General features: G+C 46.7%; 8 protein-coding genes and 1 non-coding gene across 9 annotated transcripts; 5 read left to right on the forward strand and 4 right to left on the reverse strand.

The window, feature by feature from the left end:
• The first annotated feature begins 43 nt into the window (after positions 1-43).
• On the forward strand, positions 44-2,732 carry EDB93DRAFT_462806 (uncharacterized protein). Its single transcript, XM_041456460.1, has 4 exons — positions 44-137; positions 193-682; positions 2,548-2,567; positions 2,624-2,732. The coding sequence occupies exons 2-3, from the start codon at positions 270-272 to the stop codon at positions 2,561-2,563; spliced, it is 429 nt and encodes a 142-aa protein (XP_041307238.1). The 5' UTR covers positions 44-137; positions 193-269; the 3' UTR covers positions 2,564-2,567; positions 2,624-2,732.
• Positions 2,733-7,691: 4,959 nt separating this feature from the next.
• EDB93DRAFT_1285019 (PLC-like phosphodiesterase) lies at positions 7,692-9,370 on the reverse strand. The gene is made up of 11 exons (XM_041454492.1): positions 9,269-9,370; positions 9,161-9,216; positions 9,038-9,108; positions 8,940-8,998; positions 8,786-8,891; positions 8,527-8,735; positions 8,439-8,477; positions 8,349-8,389; positions 8,053-8,299; positions 7,933-7,996; positions 7,692-7,880 (listed from the first exon to the last, which is right to left on the reverse strand). The coding sequence occupies exons 1-11, from the start codon at positions 9,344-9,346 to the stop codon at positions 7,777-7,779; spliced, it is 1,074 nt and encodes a 357-aa protein (XP_041307239.1). The 5' UTR covers positions 9,347-9,370; the 3' UTR covers positions 7,692-7,776.
• Positions 9,371-11,004: 1,634 nt separating this feature from the next.
• On the forward strand, positions 11,005-12,066 carry EDB93DRAFT_1086001 (Rieske [2Fe-2S] iron-sulfur domain-containing protein; the record flags this gene model as incomplete). The annotated part of the gene is made up of 5 exons (XM_041445950.1): positions 11,005-11,221; positions 11,296-11,782; positions 11,835-11,869; positions 11,925-11,953; positions 12,004-12,066. 5 exons carry the CDS (start codon positions 11,005-11,007, stop codon positions 12,064-12,066), a joined length of 831 nt encoding a protein of 276 aa, XP_041307240.1.
• A 259-nt stretch (positions 12,067-12,325) lies between these two features.
• EDB93DRAFT_1104287 (kinase-like domain-containing protein) lies at positions 12,326-14,301 on the reverse strand (the record flags this gene model as incomplete). The annotated part of the gene is made up of 7 exons (XM_041447400.1): positions 12,326-13,082; positions 13,135-13,235; positions 13,284-13,344; positions 13,379-13,440; positions 13,505-13,763; positions 13,815-14,189; positions 14,240-14,301. 7 exons carry the CDS (start codon positions 14,299-14,301, stop codon positions 12,326-12,328), a joined length of 1,677 nt encoding a protein of 558 aa, XP_041307241.1.
• Positions 14,302-14,509: 208 nt separating this feature from the next.
• On the forward strand, positions 14,510-16,838 carry EDB93DRAFT_1148452 (kinase-like protein). The gene is made up of 5 exons (XM_041449574.1): positions 14,510-14,742; positions 14,790-14,831; positions 14,885-15,240; positions 15,301-16,320; positions 16,373-16,838. Exons 1-5 carry the CDS (start codon positions 14,552-14,554, stop codon positions 16,588-16,590), a joined length of 1,827 nt encoding a protein of 608 aa, XP_041307242.1. The 5' UTR covers positions 14,510-14,551; the 3' UTR covers positions 16,591-16,838.
• A 1,415-nt stretch (positions 16,839-18,253) lies between these two features.
• Positions 18,254-20,579, forward strand: EDB93DRAFT_463116 (cytochrome P450). Its single transcript, XM_041456461.1, has 8 exons — positions 18,254-18,598; positions 18,657-18,735; positions 18,786-18,900; positions 18,957-18,994; positions 19,048-19,437; positions 19,494-19,641; positions 19,693-20,188; positions 20,236-20,579. Exons 1-8 carry the CDS (start codon positions 18,402-18,404, stop codon positions 20,513-20,515), a joined length of 1,743 nt encoding a protein of 580 aa, XP_041307243.1. The 5' UTR covers positions 18,254-18,401; the 3' UTR covers positions 20,516-20,579.
• EDB93DRAFT_1285021 (SprT-like family-domain-containing protein) lies at positions 20,236-22,600 on the reverse strand (the record flags this gene model as incomplete). The annotated part of the gene is made up of 14 exons (XM_041454493.1): positions 20,236-20,791; positions 20,843-20,941; positions 21,001-21,026; positions 21,082-21,118; positions 21,171-21,210; positions 21,241-21,304; positions 21,360-21,459; positions 21,513-21,574; positions 21,624-21,883; positions 21,935-21,992; positions 22,045-22,287; positions 22,338-22,352; positions 22,425-22,484; positions 22,545-22,600. 14 exons carry the CDS (start codon positions 22,598-22,600, stop codon positions 20,643-20,645), a joined length of 1,269 nt encoding a protein of 422 aa, XP_041307244.1. The 3' UTR covers positions 20,236-20,642.
• A 218-nt stretch (positions 22,601-22,818) lies between these two features.
• Positions 22,819-22,921, forward strand: EDB93DRAFT_t67. The gene has a single exon. It is a non-coding gene; the product is annotated as a tRNA-Lys (tRNA).
• Positions 22,922-23,151: 230 nt separating this feature from the next.
• Positions 23,152-24,917, reverse strand: EDB93DRAFT_1148477 (uncharacterized protein). The gene is made up of 5 exons (XM_041449575.1): positions 24,575-24,917; positions 24,386-24,521; positions 23,967-24,329; positions 23,806-23,906; positions 23,152-23,754 (listed from the first exon to the last, which is right to left on the reverse strand). The coding sequence occupies exons 1-5, from the start codon at positions 24,629-24,631 to the stop codon at positions 23,395-23,397; spliced, it is 1,017 nt and encodes a 338-aa protein (XP_041307245.1). The 5' UTR covers positions 24,632-24,917; the 3' UTR covers positions 23,152-23,394.
• Between the last annotated feature and the right edge of the window lie 99 nt (positions 24,918-25,016).

The raw sequence follows: 25,016 nt of genomic DNA on the forward strand, positions 1-25,016 counted from the left end.
GAAAACAGAAAGTGTTGGCAGATGCAAATACTGTTCGCATAGAACAAGAACGCAATTGGCCAATGCCGGTTTCAAAGGAGGTTGTTTTCGAGTGTTTGAATGGCTATATGAAAGGTACTATGTGGACTGAGCTGCCTGTATGTGCTGTGTGCTCGCAGTACGACAGAGACACTACTGATGTTCGCCTATCAGGAGATATTTCGTCTTTGAATTTAGATCTGCTCCGCGTATCGGATGACTTTGTTATCAAAAAGTGCATTCTTCAAGGCATGTCAGCGTGTTTCACTTTTGGCAACAATCTGATCGATGGTCTAGTGCTGGAGAAGCGTGGTATTGTGTTTGAAAACGCGAGGGCCGTTGAACTCAAAATATGCCCACATTGCAGGTGTTCCTTGGTGCAGGAGAAGATTCCTTCATTAGCGCTTGCGAATGGTTTGTTTCGTGGCACCCTCCCTGACCAATTTCGTGACCTGACATGGGTCAAGGAGAAGATATGTGCCATCTATTCTATTACTGCGCACGTCACCTGCTTATTTCAATTGTCTGACCCATCACAGCCTAAGGTTTTCTATGGAAACACCTGCGCTCATGACATGAATGTTATGTCTACCGTTTCTGTGTTGCCACGGACTCCCACGGACATCAACGGGTTTCTGAGTGTTGTTTTCATTGGTCCTCAACCGTTTGATCTGAAGTGTATGGGTACACTGTTCCGTGTTCGCAAACAGAAGATCTGGTCTTTTCTCGTGTGGTTGAAGAATCACAATCATTTGTATGCTGACATTGAATTAGATTTGTCTGTATTGGACCAATATCCCACAGATGGTTCCCTTCCTGGTCTACACGAGCAAGTTGTGGAGGATCACAAACTCGACACTCAGCGTGTTTTCAGTTCCAAGACTTCTGGTTTTGCAACTCATCCTGCCAAATTTCTACAAGCCCCAAACATGTCTGCGCGCAATGTTGCAGATGGTGAGACGATAACACTGCTTGAAAAAATGGGTGAGTCTGATCCTGAATGTGACAAAGTTAGTGGCAGAACGTTCGTGGCTTCTGCCGTTCGAAACCTGATATGTCCTGATATTGTTGTCCACTGCAGTGCCAGTGCTGTCCCCGAGTATAACAACCCCCGTCTTTTTCCAGGTATGTATCCGACACTGTATCCATACGGAATTGGTGGCTTCGAGGACAAGTCACGGCTGATACCGTTGTCGTTCAACCGCCAGGCCAAGTACTGTCTCAACATCTCGGATCATTGTTTTCGGTATCACGAGTCCTTCATTTTTGTTACGTTGAATATGCTACAGAGGCGTCAGGCTCATCTGCAAACCTATTTTGCTGTGTGCAAATCAAACTTTGACTCTGTTGCTCATAATTTAACCAGTGTCTCTCCCGATGTGCTCAGACGGCTTGCAAATCGGCTCGAACAAGAAGGCAAGCTATTGAATCTCAGTACGGACGAACAGAATGCACTCAAGCTCCTTCGTCAAGTCAACGCCATGTCCACTCACATTTCTGGTTCGCAAGCTTCAAAGATCTTTGTGAGGAATGAGATCTGAAACTACTATGGATATTTCAGCCTACCGCACATCTTCTTCATGTTCAATCCAAATCCAGCTCACAGTCCGATATTTCAGGTTATGTATGGAGATTATTCTATTGATCTTTCAGAACGCTTACCTCGCATGCCCACAGGTCGCATTCAAGCCACACGTCTCGCTCATGATCCTGTTGCTGCCACCGAATTTTTTGAGTTCTCTTTCAAGTGTCTTTTCCGTTATCTTTTGGGTTGGGATTTTGATCATGGTCACTCTGTCGATGGTGGTGGGATTCTAGGGCACATTTGAGCATTCTATGGAACGAGTGAGTTCACTGAGAGAGGAGTTCTTCATGGACATTTTCTGATATGGTTGCAAGGTGGGGTGAATCCTTCAGAGCTTCATGACCAGCTTTGAAATGACCTGAGCTACCAGGATAAATTTTTCAGGTTTTTTGAAGATGCTATTCACCATCATCTTCCAGATGTTGAGGATGAAGTAGACCCTGATTTTGAGCCTCGCGTTCAACGGCCGCTGTGTCCTCCCGAATCATTGGACGTGCCCTTAGATGTATTGAATAGCTGGGAAGCAGCTTTTGTGACTGAGGTAAAACATTGTGGGAAGTGCTCCAATGACATACATGCCAGGCTGTGTGTCATAAGTATGGAAACGATGATCATTGTTGTTTTCTTTTCCTGCATGAGATAGTGGAGACCTCTTACTTTGATCAAGAAACGAACTCTATTGTTCTTGCATGTCGGGATGGAAATGTAAATTATTTTAATCCATATATTCTTGTCTTTTGCAGGCACAATCACAATATTAAATGTATATTATCGGGCAAGGGTGTTTACGTCTCCATGATTTGTATGACCCTGAAAATCGTTACTTGGGTCTCGCGCAGCTGGGTGACACCAAGGTCGAATCTCCAGATGTTTGCAACGAGCATGGGGTTCTTCTCAATGTGGGCAATTACAGGACTAAATTGCATGATGGCGATGTCATGGAGGTTGAAGTCATCTTGAAACTGTATGTCTGTTCATTCCTTGTCCTCGGCTTTCTCTGACAGTCATTACCACTGGCAGTTGGAACATCAGACCTCCCAAAGATGCCCAGCCCAATAGTCGCGACACTAATGGCTCCCGTGCATACCAACTTATACTGCGGTGTATGCAGCTGCTGCCATGTGCAGCTTACATGAAGAAAGCTCTGCATGATTTGAAAGGAAAAAGGAAGGCCGACGACAAGCTCCAAGGCCAGTCACCTACTAAGACCTCGAAGATGCCATCGAAGGGTTGTGACTTATTCGACATGGATCTGGGGACTGATGAGGAGTAGACTGGAATAGACAACAGTGCTACCTTTGACCTGCGAATAGCCTGATAGTTCTACGTCTCGAATGTCATATATTGATTACTGTTTGCTGTCATTATACATTGTTGTTTCTTGGAGTCGGGGACTGGCGCTTTCCAGCGCCGCTATGATTAAGTACCCAGAAAAGAGACAAATACCTCAAAGCTATCCACAACTGAAGGAAACACATCATGCACATTTTACAGGATGTCCAACAATTATATGACAAGTTATTACACACATGTGCAGCTGCCCTGCAAGGCAAGGCCTATTTGATGATCCTCGAAGAAATGCTGTCATTTTGTAGCAACAAACCTTTCACTCCATACAGGCCTGGAAAACACGTGACCGAAGACCTAGAATGGTGGTCACTACTGCTACAATCAGGCAGGCATTTCAAAACCTATTTACCCAGCAGCACCTCTCACAAACCTACTAGCTTTGTCAGATGCCAGCTCTGGCATAGGTCTTGGCATCATAATAGGAAAATTTTGGAGAGCCTGGCAACTCATACAAGGGTGGCAAACATCCAATGGAAAAAGAGACATTGGATGGGTGGAAGCAATCGCTTTTGAGTTGCTCATATACTCTATCACTGCTCTCACTGACATTAGCAGCAACTTCCTCATCCACGGAGACAACACAGGCATTGTCAAAGGGTGGTGGAAACATCACCATCGTAATAGAGCAGTCAATCAGGTATTTTGGAGAATCAACGAGTTCCTCATTAATCTGCCCCAGCATGTCAACATCACTACTACATATGTCCTGAGTGCTTCCAACCCAGCTGACAAGCCATCCAGAGGTATCCTCGGACCAGAGGAATTTCTTCTACCCCCAGTCAATATTCCACCCAAACTTAACAAATTCATTATTGATGCAACAGCTCCACTCTCACCTGCTGAGCTCTGCCACCTGCGAGATGGAAATTACACCACTCCTGCACATAAGATCATCAATAGAGAACTCATCAAACAGCAAGTGGAAGAGTGAGCCAGAGCCATGCTTACCAAAGAAGAAGACTTCATCAACAAAGCACTGCAAGACATCTGACTCCATGGTGGCATCACACTTTGGAGCTCCCATCACATCCAATCCCTCACACTCTACAGTGGCACCCAAAACCTACAGACCAGAACTAACACCCCACCCCTCATATCTTCAACCACACTGCCTAGCAAGAGACAGGTTAAGGTCATGGACCCCATCAGGAATGAATCCAAGGAGAGCAGAGCTCGTGGCTGTAACAGACAGCACACAGATACCGGAATCACCAAAGCTCAGCTAGATCACATTCTCAATGTCATAGGATCATCCTGGGCGCAGTCAATGAAAGAATTATATGGAGCAGGACTATTATTTTTTCATGTATTCTGCGATACCAACAACATAGCAGAAGATCAGTGATGTCCAGTAGCCCCCACCCTATTACTTTCCTTCCTTTTGAGTTGTGCCAGATCATACTCAGGATCTGCACTAGCCAACTACGCCGCAGGCATCAGAGCCTGGCACCTCCTCCATGGCAGACCTTGGCAAATTCCCCCACTTGAGCTCAAAGCTCTGCTTGAAGGAGCAAAAGCTTGTGCACCCGAGTCATTCAAGCAACTGAAATGTCTACCATTTACACCACTAGCCCTAACATCCATTAGAGAGAACTTAGACCTGAACAAACTGTTGGACACAGCAGTCTATGCATTGTAGCGATGGTCGCGGTGTTGGGCTCAAAACCACGTATTTCCATACTCACGTCAACACCCAAAACATATGCGCACATGTCCGACGCACCTTCGCACATGTCCAAGCCACTCCGTATCGGATCCGGCACATCGGACCTTCAGACATCGCATCAGCCGATCGCACTTTGTGCGCACTTGTCCATCCCGTGTCTTGTCCATCCGAACTAGCCTCACTAGGTGCGTAGTTATTCCTGTGCACGTTTTCTGACATTCGGACCGCATTATTACATGTCCGCAGCACCTCGTGTCTTATTACATAGGACATTGGACCCGAAATATATCGCTACTATCTTCGCCTGTAGTACTCCGAATTTCTACGTACTTACTTAAATACTCTGTAGTGACCTGTAGCAATCATGATCCAGTAGTTAGGAGCAGTTTCCCGACTCTGTGGATCACCCAGAATATTCTCATAGTTCTTAGTTGCATTGCAAAATATTACCATTCATTCACTGTCATACTCCGTCACTTGTTATACTCGCACATACCGCTCACAATCCGACACTCGTTATAAAGTTTCCAACCTATTATTGTGAAGTCCGAAAGTCCGAAATCTCGGACATCGCACTTTGGCTTCGGACATTGGATAAGTACCTTCGGACATCATTTCGCACCATCAGACATTTTGTTATTTGCATTACTGACGCATTTTTACTACTGATACCAATTAGCAATCCCTTTAGGATCAAACACACTTGCTCTGCAAGTATAGCAGCATAGGTCATGCTAAGATCTACCTAAATATTTGTTGTCTAGGTAGTACGATTTCTGCTGAGCCCAGCGGGAATCAGCTTTCTACAGCGTGTTTGACCACCACCTTCTACTGCATAGCGAGGCTGGGTGAATTCACTGTAAAAACGGTTAAAGATTACGACCCTAAGAAGCACATATCTAGATCAAATGTATCAGAATCAACTGACCGACACAGACTTCCCATCACCAAGTTTCACATCCCAAGTACCAAGATGGCACCCATAGCAGGGGAAGACACCTTTTGGGCAGCTCAAGACAGTCTCTGTGACCCAAAAGCTGCACTATCAAATCATTTACGTGTTACAAGAACATCTAGACGCTTGGGCCCCTACTATTTTCTCCTAATACTCCTCGTATCAGCCCTCGCGTCATACCCTTACCCCGACCTTACCCTTGTCATCCTTGTCATCCTCGCATTCCCTTTCGCCCTCTACCTGTCGCTTCAGCAAAGCCAGTACATCTGGCCGGACCCTTTCGCTGACGAAGCATACCCATGCTCCGTTTCACCACCTGACTGATCCTGTGGACAGCCCCCTTGCCTTTACCGTCTGGACGGTAACCTATGATATGATGCACGACGCATCCCCTTTGCCCTGTTTCCTTTCCTGATCTCTGACTCGGTGCGCAGTCGCACATGCGACTTATACTTAGATCCGCAGCTGCACGATCGTGCCCCTGCGCGTTTCACCTCTTATTTCGATCTTTGATTCACTTTCTTATCTAGCACGTTCTACCTCGACCGAACGTGCCTTCCTGTTATAGTTATACCCTTTACCGATTGCCTCTCCCGGTAGTACGAGTTATCACCCACTAATACGTCTCCTGCCCTCTATATAAACTCGCTACCATGTACCATATTCCCTAACTTGAATCTACTTGGTTCTTGACCTCCAACTCTTAACTGAGTGATCCTTTCTGCCTCGCCAGCAGTCTATATTCTATCTTCTTATCTGCTCATCGCGGATAAGCCTATAGTCTCGACCTTTGCTCATCGACTTCGTCGACAAGCAAAGCCCCTGTTAACTAGTCGGACTTCTGTCCTTCTAATTAACGACGATCCTTACGATTAACCTTCGGGTGTCGTAAGCCTAGGCCGATATAGCTTATCGTCTCGCACCCGCGTGACATAAGCTACCCGATTTGGACATAGGCGTCAAATTGTACTTGCCGAAGACCCGCCAAGTACGACCCCTAACCTTGGGCTAGCCCAAGGACATCCTCGACCGTTGACGACACACGCTCTGTTTGAGTGTCGCCAACAGATACCATCCAAGTCGTAACATTACGTGTCAACCCCACAAGCAATGACTCTCACCTGTTTGCCTGGAAACATCCCAAAGGCATGTGCCCACTATCAAAGAAAGAAGTGATGAAATGAGTAGCATCAATAGCAGCGGCAGCAGGGCTCCCAGACCTTAAAGGACACAGGTTAAGGATTGGAGGAACGCTAGAGTACCTCCTACAAGGCATCCCCTTCAAGGTAGTGAAGACCATGGGCAGATGGTCTAGTGACAAGTTCTCACTATATCTCAGAGACCACACCATGATATGTGCCCCCTACATACAAGCATCCCCAGCCCTCGAACCATTCACATGATACATGCTGCCACCGGTGGGGTAGAAACCCAAGTGAGTCCTTCGCTCCTAAACCTTGGGCATCAAGCTTTGCTTTACATGTTGCTACACTCCTAATCTTCGGGATCACAGCTCACCTTAAAGCCTAGGTTCAGACCTTTGTTTCAGGCCAAAAGCCCTGTGTTCACCCAAAGACACTTGAAAACTTTCTGTATCCACATTGTCAATACAAACACAGTCAAGTGGTAGCACAATACCCAATGTAATAGTTCACCCTAGCCTCTACTCATTTCAATACAGTCTCCTTTGAAGTCACCAAGCATTGAAGCACATAGAGAGGGGGATTAGCATGATAAACAAGAGCTTTCAATTGTAACACCACCAGCAATTGTGTTTGCATTGAGGATCCTGGTGCACAGTCATGGTCAAGAGTCAAGAGCATTGAGGCCAACCAGAACAAAATCACAACTAAGTCTCATGTTGATCAATATTTGCAACACAATGAAAGGATAGTTTGATTGTATTTTCAGATTCTGTTGAAATACCACAGGGTGTATTTTTCATTTGGGAAATGCAAGAAAATTACTGGAAATCTGAAATTGCACGAAATTATCCAAAAGTAATAGTTTGCGAGTTTATGCTGTGTAGGTAATACAGTACATACATGACACACTGTGATGTCCTGATTATATCATTTTCAATTTGTGTCAGATAAAAGCCAAACTGCCTGGTAATCATATGCCGAAAATACAAAATCTCTGAGTCTATCTACACCAATGGAGAAATGATAATCTATCTTATAGTGCATCACACCAAAAAGACTAATGCATGTGCTGGTATAAGCAGGAGAAGACACGTTGTCTGGGATATTTAGGCGCCACTCGAAGTCCTCGTTGTTTGGCCCACCGCCTGACAACATTTGGGTCTGATACGCCTTCCATGAGTAATCAATGATACTTGTCATGACTCGAACTTACAGTCCGTGATAATTCCATCTGAACCATCCTTGAAGAGCTCCTCAACGCGGTCCAAGCCATTCACCTGCAATGGTTGATGTGTAAACATTGATGATTGCGAACAAATAGATAGGTACTCACAGTCCAAGGTACAACTTTCATGCCGAGCCTGTGAGCTTCGCTAATCATTTCAGGAGTTGTGAAGTGAGAGGATCCCTCACGGGATGAAGAGGGCATGAGGAATGTTCCAGTAGGAGATAAAATATCCGCTTGTATAGCGTGGGCGGCTTGTGCTATTTGCTCGGGCAGGGATGGTCCGGGAAATGATTCAAGGCGCAGGCCGGCCAGCCAAGGGGAAGTCGAGCCATGCGACGTAAAAGCAGTGTCCCTGGATGGTGATGGTTGGCGCGCAACATGTTGACTCGAAATTCACTCACTCGTCGATAAGAGCAGAGGTTACAAGTTTATCATCCAAAGTCTTCAGCCGATGATCAATAAAGCAGAGTAAACGAACGTAAGACACAAACCTTCATGGCTACTAGAGTTCGCCAGTCAAAACTTTGATACTGTCAAAGCAATTAGACTATTGAGTAGTAGTAACAGAGCCATACTCACAGTAATAGATTGGTAGTATGGGCTAGATATGAATATCTCATGTTGCTTCTGGACAAAATCATCCACGCTAGCAGTTTGATTTGGGTATCGAGCGTTGATTTTTGACTCGATATTCCAAAGGATCTGATGGGACTGATCTGCGCAGGACACAAAATCGAAAACTTCCCGTAATGTGGATATCCGCGCTCCAGGATATATAAGCTGGTGGGCTGTATAAAATTCTTCAGACAGTGGCCTTAGATGAAAAGGGAGTATATACGATAATTGGTTTGGCGCTTTGACCCACAATCGAGAGTCTTTATCTGAGCCAACGTCAGATTTGAGATAAACTTTCCGACATAAGGATATGCGGGATCATCTGGGACCTGTGCTGGTCAGTCAACCGTCACACCTCATGCTACAATACTGCTCACCACTGGTGCAGTGTCAGAGCACTTTTCTGGCAATATACTCTCGTCATGCCATACAACGACTTCACCATCCTGTAAGCCCTGTCAGAAAAGCGTGTGACCTGACAAGTGAAAGCTTGCTTGAGTGATGCCATTGTCTAGTTCGAGTGTAGTGGCGCCGTCGATGAGACCCCTGTGACGGGAATTTGCTTGAGGTGAATCAAACATCGACCCATCCACTATACCATGCGAAGCTCGGTAGAGTGCTCTCAACAGCATTTCCTCTCCCTCCGCGATGAGCCTGAGTTACGATTTGTATAAGCCAAGATCTTGAGCGCACTACTGTGACGCACCTGTATATCATAGAACTGATGATTGTTAGACGCAGTTCGGAATGGACCCTGAGACGGTGATGCGTAAACCAGAGCCATCTCTGTGAATACGAGAGCATAGACAAATGGTATGCACATGATGAAGGAAGGTGGGTTTATTTTTCGACTTCAGCTAGTCCACAATTCATATATGATATCTCTCCTTTCTGTAGAATTGCTCACCGCGGCATTCGGCAAAACACCGGTTATCAATAAACGTTCAAAACGACCACTGTCGAGACGAACGTTCAAGCAAAAGATCCCGATAATTTCCAGCCGCCAGCGATTTGAACAGGTGGCACTGCCAGCTGCAACGTTCACTTCCTGGCAAGGCAAGTCACAGGCCAGGCTGGCCTGCTAGCTACCATTTACTGCTGCTTTGGCAGTTTCGTTACTAGAGTTATACAAACCAGTCTGTAGCTCGTAGTAACGTGCATCGTTCCATCGAATGCAAGTAGGCGACAGCAGTATCTAAGGACTGCTCCAGTCGCGAACTGGTTGGGTGGGACGAACGTGCGTGATGTCGAACGCGATATAAGTAGCTTCATGCCGTAGTGGGTCACAACAATGGGAAATGTTTCGCCAACGTTTTACTAGTAGCTGGTTTCATGTCATGTATCATGATTGAGCGCTCCAGAGTCCACGGTCATGAGATAAAGATTGTATTATTAAATTATTAATTGTGGGACGCCCCGGAGTAGACCGTTGACACAAACGTTCAACAACATGTGAGCAGTACTTGCTCAATGCTGCAAGAAATCCCTCTAAGTATTTGAGTGACGATTTTATCGTACAAAAACGGGGTCTTATACCACGAACTAATAGCTATCTGGGCTTTGAAGCTGATGCCGTGTTGAATGCAATTGACCTGCAAACGACCGCAGAAAAGTGCTCGTTCTGCGATCACACAAGACGCTAATTCAGTGTGATCACCCGCTCGAAGTGTTCAAAATTATTCATGAGATGAAATAAATGAGCGTATTAGTATCTAGTATCTAAATCATGTCAGCGCTCAAGCACAAATAACTCTGGGTGACCCCACCGGCTTGGTGGCGCTGGCGTATTTGGATCATGTCCAAAATATCTCGGGGCCATGAGGACGCTGAAACATGGTACCAGTTGACCCCCGTCTTCAGATTGGGACCCAGACATAATCACGCAATTCCAGAGGGATCGGGAGTCTCGAGTTAACTTGCTAAGGATAAGCGACCCACAGAAAATGCTTTCGAGATGCTGAAGAGAGTTCGGTCGACTTCTAGCTGATTTGATGATAACATAAAAGTACCCGGAATCGAAGACTAGGGCTTCAGTGGGGTGTCCGTACATGTTGTATCGTTTATTTCTAGATCCTACCGCTCGTCGCAGGTCCTGCAAGCTCAGACGCGGCCACACCCGTCACGGTGTTCGTTCAAGATGATTTAGGTTGATGTTGATTTGATAAGTGTTTTCCCACCTCAATGCTTTCAGAAGGATTTGGTGGTCTTCGATGACCCTGTCATATCTCGAAGGCCAAGACCCTAGCGCAGTATCGATCTGCCATGCAGTGCCCTTGCTGGTGGAGGTTGCTTGTAGCATCTGAAGCGAACGAGAACAGCCGGTCACCGGGAGCGTGCGAAAATTTACTAGTAAGACCAACGACCGTAAACGTCCGATTGTTAGAAAAATACTCCGCTCGAACAGTTACTAGTTACTTGCAACCACCGCCAGCATCGTCTGACATGGCTTCCTATGCCATCAGGAAATCTATAAACCTCGCACCGACCGTGCGTGCCCTCCCAAATGGAATCCCGAGCGCGCCGCGTCTCAACCTCGCGGCACGAGCACCTTCGGATGGCCATGGTCATGGTGCAGCAGGTCCCCGTGCTGATGTCCCCACTCGCTTGACTGGAACAGTCACGAGTCCTTCAGTTGGTCTAGTTTCCAAGACTTTCCTTGGTAAGAAATTTTCACCTTACTTTGACTTACCTTCTTAACACTAACGCTGACCAAAATGCCTCTCCTACTATTAGCTCCTCCTTCCACAACCCATCTCCACCAGCGCCTCATCCACACATCTGTTGCAGCGAAAGATGCTCCTCAAGTGCCTGATTTCGCCCCCTACCACCCGAAAGACGAGACCACCAACCGCGCCATGTCGTACTTCATGGTTGGCTCCCTCGGCGTCCTCTCCGCTTCTGTTGCCCAGTCCACTATTACTGGCTTCCTGGAGACCATGGCTGCATCAGCTGACGTCCTTGCTCTCGCGAAGACCGAGGTTGCACTTGCCAACATTCCGGAGGGCAAGAATGTCATCATCAAATGGCGCGGTAAACCTGTGTTCATCCGTCACAGGACCCCTGATGAGATAGAAGAGGCACGGACTGTCGATCTAAAAGGACTCAGGGACCCGCAGAGGGATGAAGACCGAGTGAAGAAGCCCGAATGGCTGGTTATGCTCGGCGTTTGCACGCACCTTGGTTGTGTCCCGATTGGCGAGTCGGGTGACTACGGAGGATGGTGCGTTGTTTTTCTTCCATTACTCAACTGTTCTAACAGTCTTGTTATCTAGGTTCTGTCCGTGTCATGGTTCTCACTATGATATTTGTATGTCGCCGTGATTCCTTCGCTTAATGATTTACTAATCAAGTTCAATTTGCAGCTGGCCGTGCCCGAAAGGGACCTGCTCCGGTAGGGACCTTTATCTGTCTGCTGAAGTCATACTAACATCATTTTACAAGCTTAATTTAGAGATTCCTCCTTACGACTTCAATGACGCCGAAGGAAAGCTCATTGTTGGATGAGATTAATCACGGGCTTTTTTTACTGTCCTGTAATGGATTCATAGACACTAGTAGAAATCAGCTTGGATTGCTTCTCATCAAGATTTGTGTGACAATTATTGCTGAAATGTTCTGAGACAGGTGACAGCAGCCAGTCGGCAGTATAGTAGTAATGATGGATAGGGACGTAGGAAAACTCGTAACGACTGAATGACTAGGCCAGCTGTAAATAAACAATATCCTGTGTGATAGTGTAGCCTTGACGATGGTATATATAAAGTTACGAGACGGTAGGATGTTGAGCCAAGGCAGCGGAGCTGCGTCTGCTCAGTATACGTGAAACCCCGCTCATTGTCTTCTCTTTGGCAGGTGGCTCTTCGTTTATGGCATTTCGGGAAGTGGCGTGGGTCAAGCGCTGCCAAAGTTTCGGAGATACTGATGATGCAGAGGTGGGGGAAGATGCCGTGCCGTCTTTGCGATACGAGAAAGGTGAAATACGAACATTAGATGACGTTCGCTTTGGAATATGAATAGGATGAGGCCCAGGTACGGAACCTGGTTTAGGCACATATGCAGGTGGTGATGCAGCAAATGATGCATCCAAACTTGAAGACCTGGATTCCCCGTATCCAGCGTGGGGACCTGAAAGAAGAAACTGAACCATCTTCTCGTTTTCAACAGTACGAGCATCGACGTTGATGGCTGTCGAGTCTAAATTAGGCATGATTGGCGCTGTTTCTTCCTTGATACCGTGTGAAAGCTCCAATCTTGAATGTACTGGCCGAGTCAACTGGTGATGATCGTCTGATCCAACGTCAAGGCTTTCCCTGACGGATACACCCCCTGATGAATTTATCTCTGTAGAGTTGAAGTCCCACGATTCCACTGTTCGATGAGTAACGGTGATTGAATGGTGTCTGAGACGTTCTTGGCGCATTGTAAGGGGTGGGAGGCCGTCCAATATTGTGCTGACCAGATAGGATTTCTTCTTGGAAGACTTGAAAAATGGGGCGAGAAGCAACTTCGCAGCCGTTGGACTGTCAAGGAGATATCAGATATAAAGTAACGAGTTGCTGGAAATAAAAATACCGTTTGGAGGGATCTTTTACCAGACAGGCATCGACTACGTCCTTGAAGGCACGTGAATACCGGTGAACACCCCCTACTGAGTCAAACTTCGGAGGTTTACCCTGAACGCTGGAAAAAAGGCCTCAGGAATGTGATCAAAAAATAGATACTTGAAACTTGCGTTTGCAGAAGGACATTATGAGCACTTTCTCTCGATCGTGGAGGGCGACCCTGGGTAAGCTCGATAGCAGTTATTGCAAATGACCAGATGTCAGCCTTCGAATCGTATTGATGACCCTGAATAAGCTCCGGCGCCATCCAGCAGGGCTGCATAGTTCAAAAACTTCTATGTTAGAGCATTCAAGGATCTGAGGTAAACTGTGGCACGCACAGTCCCAACGAACGATTTTCGTTTCCCCATACCAGGACGCGCAGGTGGGGATGCAGGAGAGGAGTTATTGGCAGCAGAGACAGGGTCAAAGTTGATAACACGATTGCCAGCAGCAATATAAGATCTACTGGACACATCAGCATCATCTGTGAGGGATGCGGCTACCCCAAGGTCCCCTAGCAAAACTGTGCCGTCATCATCGACAAGAAGATTAGCAGCTTTTACGTCGCGGTGAATAAATCCGTTAATATGCAGGTAGCTGTGCAAATGTGGTCATTGTAGTACGAGAAAAGAGACGAGATAGACTGACTTGAGGCCTTCAAGAGCTTGCTTGAGGATGCATTTAACAACCTCTTCTTCCATTCCACCGGGCCAGCCGTAATGCATTATGTCGGCGGCGCTCCCCTTGTTCATAAGGCGGAGGGCAATATATAACTTATGGCCATCCATCCAGCTACCGCGTACACGTAGCACGTTTGGGTGCTTTGACAGAGACATTAGTTGTGTCTCCCGTTGTAACAAAGACAGCGAATGAGGGGGCAGCACGTCCAAGTCAAGAACTTTCAACGCGCATGGCATAGGACGTCGTGGCCCTGGCAGGGGAGGGTTGTAGACAGCAGCATAAACCACAGATGATGCTCCGAAACCTATAGGAGATCCAATAGTGTAGTCCGTGGAACGGTCGCTAAATGGAAGTGAGTTTAGGTTAATCCGTTTAGCAGATGTTTGCAATACCTATACAATTGCCAGTCGTCTTTAACAGAACCGACAAATTTCCTGGCAATATTAACAGTCATTTAGTGGACTCTGCAGCGTACCATCAGAACTACCCCGAATATATAAGTACTGCCAAGGAGCCAGCATATGGCGACGTACGTGGGTTAAGGGACATTCGGCGTATAAAGATTTGCCGTAACTGCGGGTGAAATTAACGACCTTGTCACCTTGATTTTCATATCAGATCAATATGTCATCGCGTGACAATCTTGGTCACACTTTGTTCCGGGCATTCCGACTCCGTTCGTGAATCATCTCTTCACAAAGTACATGGCACCGCACCAACCATGCGCTAAATATCAGTACGTCTCTACATCGTCCACTTCAAAAATTGTCCCGGTTACAGACCAGGAACCCAAGGATGAAGAATCACCAGCTGACTACAACGCTGGCGGGTATATGGTCGTTAAAATCGATGACACATTCAAAGACGGTCGGTACGTAGTAGCACGCAAGCTAGGGTAAGTCATCATCTCCTTTGTCATGCAATTCTTGTTCATTCGACAAGCTGGGGCCATTTTTCAACTGTCTGGCTCGTCAATGATACTCAGTGGGTATTCCAGTCCTGGCAATACACACGTATGTCATAATTTTTTTTTCTAGCGAGAACCGCTATTCCGCTCTCAAAGTGGTCAAATCTGCTACGCGTTATGCTGAGACTGCACGCGACGAAATCAAACTTTTGTCTCAAGTAGCTGCTGCAAATCCGCACCATCCTGGTCGACTACATGTTGTCTCATTCCTCGATTCTTTTGAACATCGCGCTCTCCAGGACACTCACGTGTGCATTGTGCTCGAGCCCCTTGGGGAGACGCTTCTTGCATTAATTCAACGTAACAAGAAGAAAGGTGTTCCAAAACCCCTCGTCAAGGTCATCGCGAAGCAAGTGCTTCTCGGCCTTCAATATCTTCATGATGAATGCGATCTCGTTCACACTGACATTAAACCTGAGAACATTCGTGCGCATCTAATTGTTTATGTATCTCTATCCGCCTCACTGACAAGTTAATCTGTTACAGTCATTTCCATACCAGATGTCGAAGCTCGTATCCATGCCGAATTGTCTATTTCGCCAAAGCCAACATCGTATCACGTAGGCGTTCCTCAGCCCACCAAGTCCCGTTCTGGCTTGACCATTCCTTATCGACACGTATCTGCACGCGAAAGACGCGTGCAAATATTTGATTCACAGCCGTTATCAAGCCCATCGTCGAGATCTGGAAGTATCAGCGCTAACGCGAGTAGCCATAGCTTCCAAAAGCAATTTTCTGAAACAAGTCCGATCAGTGGCGCACCCATCAGCCAGTTGCTTAGGAAGTCCGCTAGAGCAGACCCTACCATTCTTCATGACCCACCAGTAATGCCTTCCAGTAGCCCGTCGACTTCGTCTATCATCTCCTTCACGTTATCCACGCCAGCAGCTTCTAACAGTACTGTCAGTACACCCCCTACCTCAGTGGGAAGTACAGACATCCCCATTCTGACGAATATGGCCTCGCTTACACTCATGAGTGCTTCGCTGGATGCCGAGAAACACGTATCTACTTCCCCCCTCATCCAATCGCATCCTTCTTCGGATATTCACATCATTTCTGGGCCGTCACTTCTGACCCAGACTGCTCCACATCAATCCTCTCAGCCGTCTCTCAGCCGAACTCCGTCGTCTCCTTCTTCAGGGGTATCCGTTCTAGGACCTCCATCTACGCCGCTTTCTACGCCGCTTTCTATTAAAATAGCTGATCTAGGGAATGCGACACCTTCTAAGCAGCATTTTACAGAGGATATTCAGACGCGGCAGTATCGCGCTCCGGAGGCTATCCTTGGACGACGTGACTGGGGTACAAGAGCTGACGTTTGGAGCGTTGCCTGTGTTGTTTTCGAGTTGTTGACCGCGGAATATCTGTTTGACCCTCATGGACAAGGCGAGGTGTTCACAAAGGACGATGACCACATGGCGCAGATAATTGAGTTACTGGGTGATTTTCCGCTAGACGCGAAGATGGGAGGAAGATATAGTCGTGAAATATTTGATCACACAGGCAAGTCAAGTGGGAAAGAGAAATTCAAACAAAGAACTTACGTTGCGTTCAGGGGCCCTTCGCTACATCAAAACGTTGAAGCCGTGGCCTCTCAATCGTGTCATGACAGAGAAATACCTTTTCTCTATCTCCGAAGCGAACGATTTATGCTCCTTTCTTGAACCCATGCTTGCAGTCGATCAAAGGGAACGTAAGGAGGTTCGCGATATGGTTGGCCATTTTTGGCTAGATGTGAAGGACGAAGAGTGGGTAGCCGTTGACGGCTGGTAATGAACCTCATGTCTCGTTGATGCTATCATTTTACATATGGGGTTTCTGTGTCATGGGTTATCCGAAATATACAACCTTAGCTCTTCTGTCACCCTACTTTAATTGTGTTTATTCCTTATGGTTGCACGATAGACATTACGTTGGCTGTAGATTTAGACACCTTTTAGTTTGGCGACTGTCCATACGACGGTACATGTATTACATTCTCTTGAGCCATAAATTATTAAATATAAAGTCTTTCATGCTCATGCTTCTGATCTAACATCCACCTCATACTCCCAGAACTTTTTGTGAGACTTGCGGTTCCAGTCACATGAAGGGCGCCAAAAGAGGACGGTGAACTGAAGAAGTCACCGATTATGTAATTATTAATTTCAACGCTTTACACGTAATTACTCATGTATCAGCGTCACGATGTAACTGACATTTTCATTTGTTCACTGATACGGTTGACATTAATGTTATTTGTATTTTGCAGGTATCTCTAGAAGGAACAATGCTACGTTATAGAAAGCAGGTCGACCATCACAAGTCCTCGGTTGGTGCCGGGATGTTCGTTTAAAGCTGCTCCTTGGCCCTTGGGACGGGTGACAGCGCAAGCTTATGACAAACGCCATGAGATGGTATAAACTTAAATTCCGGCCCTGCTTGGCCCAAAAGCCGCGGTTTTGGCCTGCAAAAAACTCAGGCTGGGCCAAAGCCAGCTGTCATTGGCTTTGGCCCGGCCCTGACCTGAGCCGCGGCTCGAATAGTGAAAATGTAGTTAGTGATCTGTAGGTCATAAGGTCACTGTACAACCAGCATTACCACCTGCACGCAGCGCGCCTATCAAAACGAGCGATCATGGCCGTACGAAGATGGATGCGAGCCAATGAGACAAGGTATACAGTCTCAAAGTCTGGAATATCGAAGGCCCTGACAACAGGTTGTGCATGGTGGCCATGACTGGATGCTACATCCGAAGTCGTCAGAATGCTGGAATCAACTAGATAGGATGCACAAAATTGATCATATGCCAATATGCATGAACACTATGCGCTAGTCTCGACTAAGCGCTGCACGGCGTTGACCTTCCATAATGGCCCAACGACACTCCTGACCCCAGCGAATTGCAGGCCAGCCTCTAGATGTAAGACTAGAAATGCAAATTGATGCCGAGACAGGTCTATTTGCGTGATGTCGAGGAGCGAAAGCGGCTGGTTGCGCATAGGCAAGGCTGATTTTAAGAGTTCGTCAAATCTCTGTGTCCCGTTGACGTCAAATTTAACAAGTAAAGAAAATTTAATGCAAGACTCACGTTTAGCCATGGTTCCGACGGTGCTCGGGTGAGGGGAATCGATCGGTCAACACAACTTGAAGGAAGCAAGGAGGATATGACTTACATGGGATCTGGCACTACATGTGGCAAAGCGGCACACTCTAAGACATCGGTGTTCTCCACTCTGAACTTTGCGAAGGCTGAAGAGGTTCAGAACATTAACATTGAAGATGAAGTGCTGAGGGGAAATAATCACAACGGCGAGGATGACGGTCCACGGATGGGACCAGGTCAGGACGACCGTCTGGTCATTGTGTACACTACATTATATGACATAAGCCGGCTGAGCCAGCGGCTTTGGCTTTCCAAAGCCGTTGCACCAGGCCCATGATGACTTTGGCCCGGCTTGGTTTGGCCTATTTGGGCCCGGCTTCGGCTGGCCCATGCACATCTACTACTGTAGTACTACTTATAAATACTAAACACATAACACCTGTGACCTATGTGATAGAAGTCGTCATTTTTCCCTGAAAAAGCTCCAGCTCGTCCAACCATGATGCTCGCCTCCATCGCCTCCACTCTCTCACTCGGCTTTCTAAAAGCATGTAGTGTGGTCCTCCTGATTTTGGTATCAAGAGGACTTGTGTGGTTGATCAATATGATGATCGTAGCACCCATGTTTGACCCGCTCAAGAACATTCAGGGGCCGGACGGTTCTCCGCTGCAGAATCACTTTCGCGAGGTCATGGAGTACGTGCATATCCAATTCGAGGTCAGTCGTGAGGAGACTAATTTGCCTTCATTTCAGCCCTAGCGTATCTCCAAACATGCATGAAAAGTGGGTCAAGTCATTCGCGAAGACATTCAAATTTCATGGGTTCGGTAGGGTGAGTGCTTGCAATCTATTCCCGACTCATCCTCCTAAAACTACTATTAGCATGACTTCCGTCTCTTTTCCGTCGATTTTTGCGTTATGTCGCATATCCTCAACTCACCGATCTACGAGAAACCGTGGCAAACGCGAACATTGCTGACGAACCTTTTTGGCCGCGGTATGCTGGTTCGTTTATTTCTAGAGGCATGAATATTCTAAGTGGTTGAATACCAGGTATTTTTGCAATGGAAGGTGTCGAGCACAAAGCTTTAGTGAGAACTGCCCTTGATTTCTGAAAAAAAAATATTCATATGGTTACTCGCAGAAGAAGTTAATTGCACCAGCTTTTTCAACTCAATCAATTAAAGCCATGGCTCCCATATTCTTCCAGAAAGCTGAAGAATTAAGGGACAAATGGGAGAGTTTTGCGTCTTCTCCCACATTGGTCGAAGATGCGAAATTCCCTCCCCTTCCTGCACCACCTTTCTCTCCTTCTCCTTCTTTTGCCGAGGCAGTGATCGACGTCGCTCACTGGTTTTCCCTTGCAACATTTGACGTGATAGGTTTGGCAGGCTTTGACTACCACTTTCATGCTCTCCAGTGTGAATCAGAAGAAGTCTACTTGGCATACAGAAATATGTTCAGGATCGCTGACAGGGGTCCCAAATTGCGAGAAATTGTCCAGCTTTATTTCCCGATGATTGAGAAGATATTTGTCAGTAATACCATCAGTTTGGCAGATACTTGACTGATGTATTGTCTTCGTTGCAGCCTAATGAAATCACCCGCATCACAAATGAAAGTCGACGCGTAATCAGCGAAGCTGGTCAACAGCTCATCCAAAGCAAGAAGCTCGCCATCCTTGCTGAAAAAGCGAGTGCGAACGACATCAAAGAAAATGATATTCTTAGTCGACTCAGTCAGTGGCTCACGCCACTCTTTGTTAGCTGTATCTGAGATTTACTTGTAGTCAAATCAAACCTATCGGCGGATAATTCTGAACGACTTTCTGACGCAGATATTCTATCCCAGCTCTCAACATTTCTTTTCGCCGGCTCCGATTCTACGTCTCTTGCTATGTCCTGGTGCATCCACCTCCTTTCCCTCCACCCAGATATTCAAGGTCGCCTACGCTCTGAATTGAACTCGATGTCTCCTTGCGCATCTAATTCTTCATCGATGTCAGGCTATTCTGCACCAACACACGCAGAAGCCATCGATGGGCTTCCTTTCCTCGATGCAGTAGTCCGCGAAACACTGCGTCTGTGCCCTCCCGTCCACGGCACAATGCGGGTGGCTACTCGCGATGACAATATCCCGATATCTTCGCCCATAGTTCTTCGTAATGGCACGATCATCCAACCGGGCGAGACTATCCATATCCGCAAAGGCTCTTACGTGCACATTCTCATCGAGGCTTTGAATTATAGCACTGACATCTGGGGCGATGATGCAAGATCGTTCAAGTAAGTATGATTTTCCTTGTTGCGCCGCTTTTCTGACAACATTGCAGCCCCGATCGCTGGTTTTGTCTGCCTAACTCTGCACGCGCTCCCTCTCATCCAGGAATCGCGAACCTGATGACGTTCTCACTTGGTCCACATGCTTGTCCGGGCTGGAAGTTCTCGATGTTGCAAACCAAGATATTCCTGGCTACTCTCATCACTCATTTTGTTTTTGAGCCTGCTACAGATGTACAAAAGTTCAACGCAATTCTGACGCGGCCCTACGTATACGATCAATTTGAATTCGGCACGCGGCTACCTGTAAAAACAGGACGAGTAAATATTTGATATTTGTAGATGGGTATACTCTTGTAGCAAATTGCCTTTGTATTTTTAGTCTATCCTTATCGTCGCTAAAGTATCCATCTGGTTACCAGTCCGATAAACCAATGGGTAGATCATCATAAATGTAGGACTACGTAGCTCGAAGCGGAGTTTCACCATCGTTCAGAGTCACATGGTCAATGGCGCCGATCAATATGTCCACCTCATCCTCTGATGATATAGAATACACCGTGCTATCGGTCGGGGTTTGCCTGGTTTCCTGGACAGGACGAGGGGAATCTACAGAAACTTCGTAAATGCAACAATATCTAGTGCTAAGACAGACCTCACCTCGAGGCAGAGCAGTAGCCATCCTGCTGGCCTTAGGGGTCCTAGGTGCTCTTTGCATGAAGAGGGGGATGAGTTTTCCGATCTTACAAACGCCACAAACTAGAGCAGAGTCAATGAATCTATGTGTGGTATTCCAAGTACATTCGAGAGCAGCTCACCGCATTCATCAGGTCTGATGGATTTGCTATATCGCCCATATCTAATGCCACATCATCAGACATTAGATACTGACGCTAGACCTAAACTTGTCATACACTTTTGAACACTTTTCGCATTCTTCATAAAATTATCAAATTAGCATTTGGTTGAAGCAAAATCTCATACTTACTCCACTCAAATGGGTAGGAAATCTCATAGTTGTGCCTTGTCTGGGATCGCGGCCGTCAGAAAACAGTCACTTTGCGCTCGTAGTTGCCTACTGTGATTTCGATTTCTGGATGCTTGACCATCACTTTGTTGGCCCTAGCAAGATATCAGATGAATAATAAGTGACAATGAAAATGATGCGGGCACAGACCAGGCTTTGAAAATTTGGCCATGACCTTCTTTCGGGCTGCTATTGATGATCCAGGATGCCAGATGACACATCTCATGCGACAAAGTATTTCGTATCCGTTCTAAGAGAACACAAATCAGAGGCATGGTAGAACAGAAACGAAGATCTCTCCACCATCACAATCCAAAATTTTGGTAGCCAACTCGATCTCTGTCGTCTGAACACCATCCCTAGACCTGCCATAAAGATCAGCATAATTAAAGATGTAGAATAACAACTGGATACCTGTGCCACTTGGCCCTTCCCGCGGTAGTTAAGAGGCGTTTGTTCCAATTCAATTTCGTCTCTCGGGGGAGACCGTTGTTAAATATTGTGCTATTAAGCTCTTCAAAGAGCTGTGCAGCATATTTCTCGCGACGTGCCTGCTCCTCTGCTTTTCTGCGCGTGGGGATCCTGGGGGGTGGTTTATTTATTCGTGGCGTTATGCTGCCTAAGATTGCTTGAGAGGTGCCAGACAGCCTTTTATCCTCTCCAGATGAATGTGACTGAGATGACACATCATCGCAGCGAGTAATTGGGGAAGAGGGAATAGTTACATTGACAGTGGATATCTGAGCACGGCGAATGGGTTTGCGTGCACTTCGAGGCTCATTCCTATCGGGTTGATGTTTGAGCTCGAAATTAGCACTAGTGGGTATGGCCTCACAAAACGAGAATGGAACCATCGTCTGCATCGCTCTCATCAACATAAAGTGATAGGAAGTCTTTCGGGCGCTGAGCTACAGGTTTCCTCGGAATTTTGGTGGGGCTCTTGACAAGATCAGTCAATTTGTCTGGAAAGTCAGAGGATGTATCGTGACTCGGAGTATCACTATCTGTCAATTCGATAATTTCGGACGGTCCACGAAATGAGCCTGTGTTGACGGGAGTGTTCTGGCCCTGTCGAGTACTGTATCTTCATCAAGTGTCTGATAGCACGGTGTACGAGACAACACTTACCCATCTGTTGTAAGCCTGGATGATCAATTGAAAGTAAAAACATGTGAATATGTTTGGACATATGATATCTCTGCCATAGAGTCTTACGAGTTGTCATCATCGTCTGAGGATATTTCAATGATTTCAAGTGAAACCGATTGACACTTTCTATGTATCATATATGTGCAAGTTAACGTCAAAGAGTGGTTTCACGAGACAGTCACGCACCTGAGTCTCTCTTCCTCGCTGTCTGATATTAAATCTGGACTAAGCCTCCTGATCATTGATCCTAAGTATTGGGTGGCAAAAACAGATAACAGAATTAATCAGTCAACGATATGTGGGCACTAGGCGAGCAGTAAGATGTTTGAAAACTGACTGTATACAATACATCTCGCGCGACTCGAGACGCGTTTGTTCCCGGTGTCCCGTGACAATGTCAACTTATCATGTGCATGTTCAATTGCGACACTAAACCGTTATCTTTGCGCGATATAATAAGGCCCGCCTAGCTCAATCGGATAGAGCGTCAGACTTTTACGAATTGTACGAGTTTGTGCAAGGCGGTGATCTGAAGGCTGCGAGTTCGACCCTCGCGGTGGGCTAAAGTTTTGGTCAGTTATTAATTCATTTTTTTCGTTTTCATCCTGCACATGGAGACTATGTAGGTCCGACCTCGGCATTGGACAGGAACATTTTTACGTACCGGCAACATCATTTAGCCGTTGGCAGTCCGCGCATAACGTATATAATAAATAGTACAAGTACTTCCACGCGTTTGTTTTCCGGGTTCACTGTAACATCTGAGTTGGTTTTACTTTGTGGAACGTGTCAAAGACTTGCGTATAACTCAATAGAAACTTCGCGGCTGGCGTACTGAGCAGGGCTTATGTTTTCTGATCGGTGCAAAGTGCTTATACAAATTCAAGTTCAAGGACAGCCACATATTTTTGGCAACAACTGCTGGAGCCGTAGTTGTCGCTTCCCAAGTTCATGTTAAACCTGAAAAGAGCCTATATTTGGTCTAGATGGTGGATAATCATTGCAGCGGTATACGCATTTAAATTCCTCTGACTTTCTAATCCTCTACACCCGCCTCCTCTTCTGCAATAAGCCTCTCCGCTTCAAGCGCAGCCATGCACCCACTCCCCGCACTGGTAATAGCCTGCCTATATTTCTTGTCCTGTACATCGCCAGCAGCAAACACGCCCCTGACGCTCGTCTGCGTCGTTCCAGGGACAGTGATGATGTACCCATCAGGGTCTGTTTGCAGCTGGGAGCGCACGAGAGACGTGGCGGGTTCATGTCCGATCGCATAAAAGAGTCCGCGCACGGGTAGATCGCGTTCTACGCCTGTCCTTACATTTTTGATGCGGAGGTTGCTGAGGTTGACGCCGTCGCCTTGGCATTCGGTTGCGACGGTGTTCCAAAGGATTGTCTGTGAAAGCGTATCAGAGGTAAGGGGGTATGAGAATAGAGGGAGACGTACAATCTTGGGGTGATTCATGAGTCGCTTGGCCATGGTTTTAGAAGCGCGGAGTTCGCTCCGGCGGACAAGGACGTACACGTGGGAGCCATATTTTGTTAGATCTGCCAGAGTTTGGTGTTTTATTTTTGATCTCGCAGGATAGAAGGATTGAAATAACTTACAGGTAGCTTCTTCTGCTGCAGAATCACCACCACCGATAACAGCTAAAGGTTGATTCCTGAAGATAGGGACGGCAGCATCGCAGACCGCGCATGCGCTGATGCCACTTTGCCAGTATGTGGCCTCGCCCTTGAGTCCTACTAGCCTCTTCGTACCCGCACCAGTTGCGATGATGACGGTATCGGCAGTTTCTGGTACATCATGTTCCTCGCCTTCTCGCCAGTAACGGAAGGGACGCGCAGAGAGATCGATATTGGAAACAGTCTCTGTAATTATCCGCGTTCCGAACCGAATAGACTGCTCCCGAAACCTATTCATGAGCTCGGGGCCAAAGATGCCAGATGGGAAACCCGGATAGTTCTCAACTTCAGTGATAGATGAGATGTAGTCAAGACAAGGGCGGGATGATGCGTGTACGAACCATCTGCGGTTGTGGTGAGTTGGCCACCGGCAGCAAAACCATTTGCCATAAAGCCCTCGAACATGACAGGATTGATGTTCGCGCGCGCAAGGTATATAGCGGCGGTGTGTCCTGCAGGGCCTGACCCAATGATAACCTGCACATGGGTGAGTGTTGGGGAATGATAGAAACGAAATGGATGATACAGACGACTTTTGAATGCATCTTTGTGCTCCTTGGCACTTTTCTATTTGTGAGTGAGGCCATTTTTGAGTGATCTAGTGCGATCCAGAAGGGAGACAGTTCCAGTTGCGAGAGGAAGTAACCTTACCAGACCTTGCCAAGTTGCATAAAGCGAATTAGAGAATACATATCTAACTTTCGGAAAAAAACCCAGGGCCGTATTACGACGCTGCCTGATCACGAGTCTGGTTAGCGCCTTCAGAGTGCCTAGACCTGGGCTATGGGGCCCTTGAAGTGAATGACATGGTCCTTGATTATCGGACTCTTTTTGCCAACATCTTCGTCGACAAACGATAGAGACTAGTACACGATAGCGTAAATCTACTGCACTAGATGTGCTTACTCTCTCATTAACTTCTAGGACGAAACTCACTTAACACACTTGAATGCAAAGCGCTAAATAGAATCT

Source organism: Suillus bovinus, assembly GCF_016758785.1.
Source record: "Suillus bovinus strain UH-Sbo-P2 chromosome Unknown EDB93scaffold_31, whole genome shotgun sequence".
Taxonomy (NCBI): Eukaryota; Fungi; Basidiomycota; class Agaricomycetes; order Boletales; family Suillaceae; genus Suillus; species Suillus bovinus.

Excerpts from the sequence above, each read along its gene's own strand:
- EDB93DRAFT_462806 (XM_041456460.1), top strand. The coding sequence starts at position 270 with ATGTCAGCGTGTTTCACTTTTGGCAACAATCTGATCGATGGTCTAGTG.
- EDB93DRAFT_1285019 (XM_041454492.1), bottom strand. The coding sequence starts at position 9,346 with ATGGCTCTGGTTTACGCATCACCGTCTCAGGGTCCATTCCGAACTGCG. Across the intron at positions 9,109-9,160 it reads ACTCTACCGAGCTTCGCATG|GGGTCTCATCGACGGCGCCA; the intron begins GTATAGTGGATG and ends TTCCCGTCACAG. Across the intron at positions 8,300-8,348 it reads ACCTCTGCTCTTATCGACGA|GGACACTGCTTTTACGTCGC; the intron begins GTGAGTGAATTT and ends ATCACCATCCAG.
- EDB93DRAFT_1148452 (XM_041449574.1), top strand. The coding sequence starts at position 14,552 with ATGGCACCGCACCAACCATGCGCTAAATATCAGTACGTCTCTACATCG. Across the intron at positions 14,832-14,884 it reads TGGCTCGTCAATGATACTCA|CGAGAACCGCTATTCCGCTC; the intron begins GTGGGTATTCCA and ends TTTTTTTTCTAG. Across the intron at positions 16,321-16,372 it reads TGAAATATTTGATCACACAG|GGGCCCTTCGCTACATCAAA; the intron begins GCAAGTCAAGTG and ends CGTTGCGTTCAG.
- EDB93DRAFT_463116 (XM_041456461.1), top strand. The coding sequence starts at position 18,402 with ATGATGCTCGCCTCCATCGCCTCCACTCTCTCACTCGGCTTTCTAAAA. Across the intron at positions 18,599-18,656 it reads CACTTTCGCGAGGTCATGGA|CCCTAGCGTATCTCCAAACA; the intron begins GTACGTGCATAT and ends CCTTCATTTCAG. Across the intron at positions 18,995-19,047 it reads GTGTCGAGCACAAAGCTTTA|AAGAAGTTAATTGCACCAGC; the intron begins GTGAGAACTGCC and ends GGTTACTCGCAG.
- EDB93DRAFT_1148477 (XM_041449575.1), bottom strand. The coding sequence starts at position 24,631 with ATGGCCTCACTCACAAATAGAAAAGTGCCAAGGAGCACAAAGATGCAT. Across the intron at positions 24,522-24,574 it reads CAAAGATGCATTCAAAAGTC|GTTATCATTGGGTCAGGCCC; the intron begins GTCTGTATCATC and ends ACCCATGTGCAG. Across the intron at positions 24,330-24,385 it reads ACTCACCACAACCGCAGATG|TTGAGAACTATCCGGGTTTC; the intron begins GTTCGTACACGC and ends CTATCACTGAAG.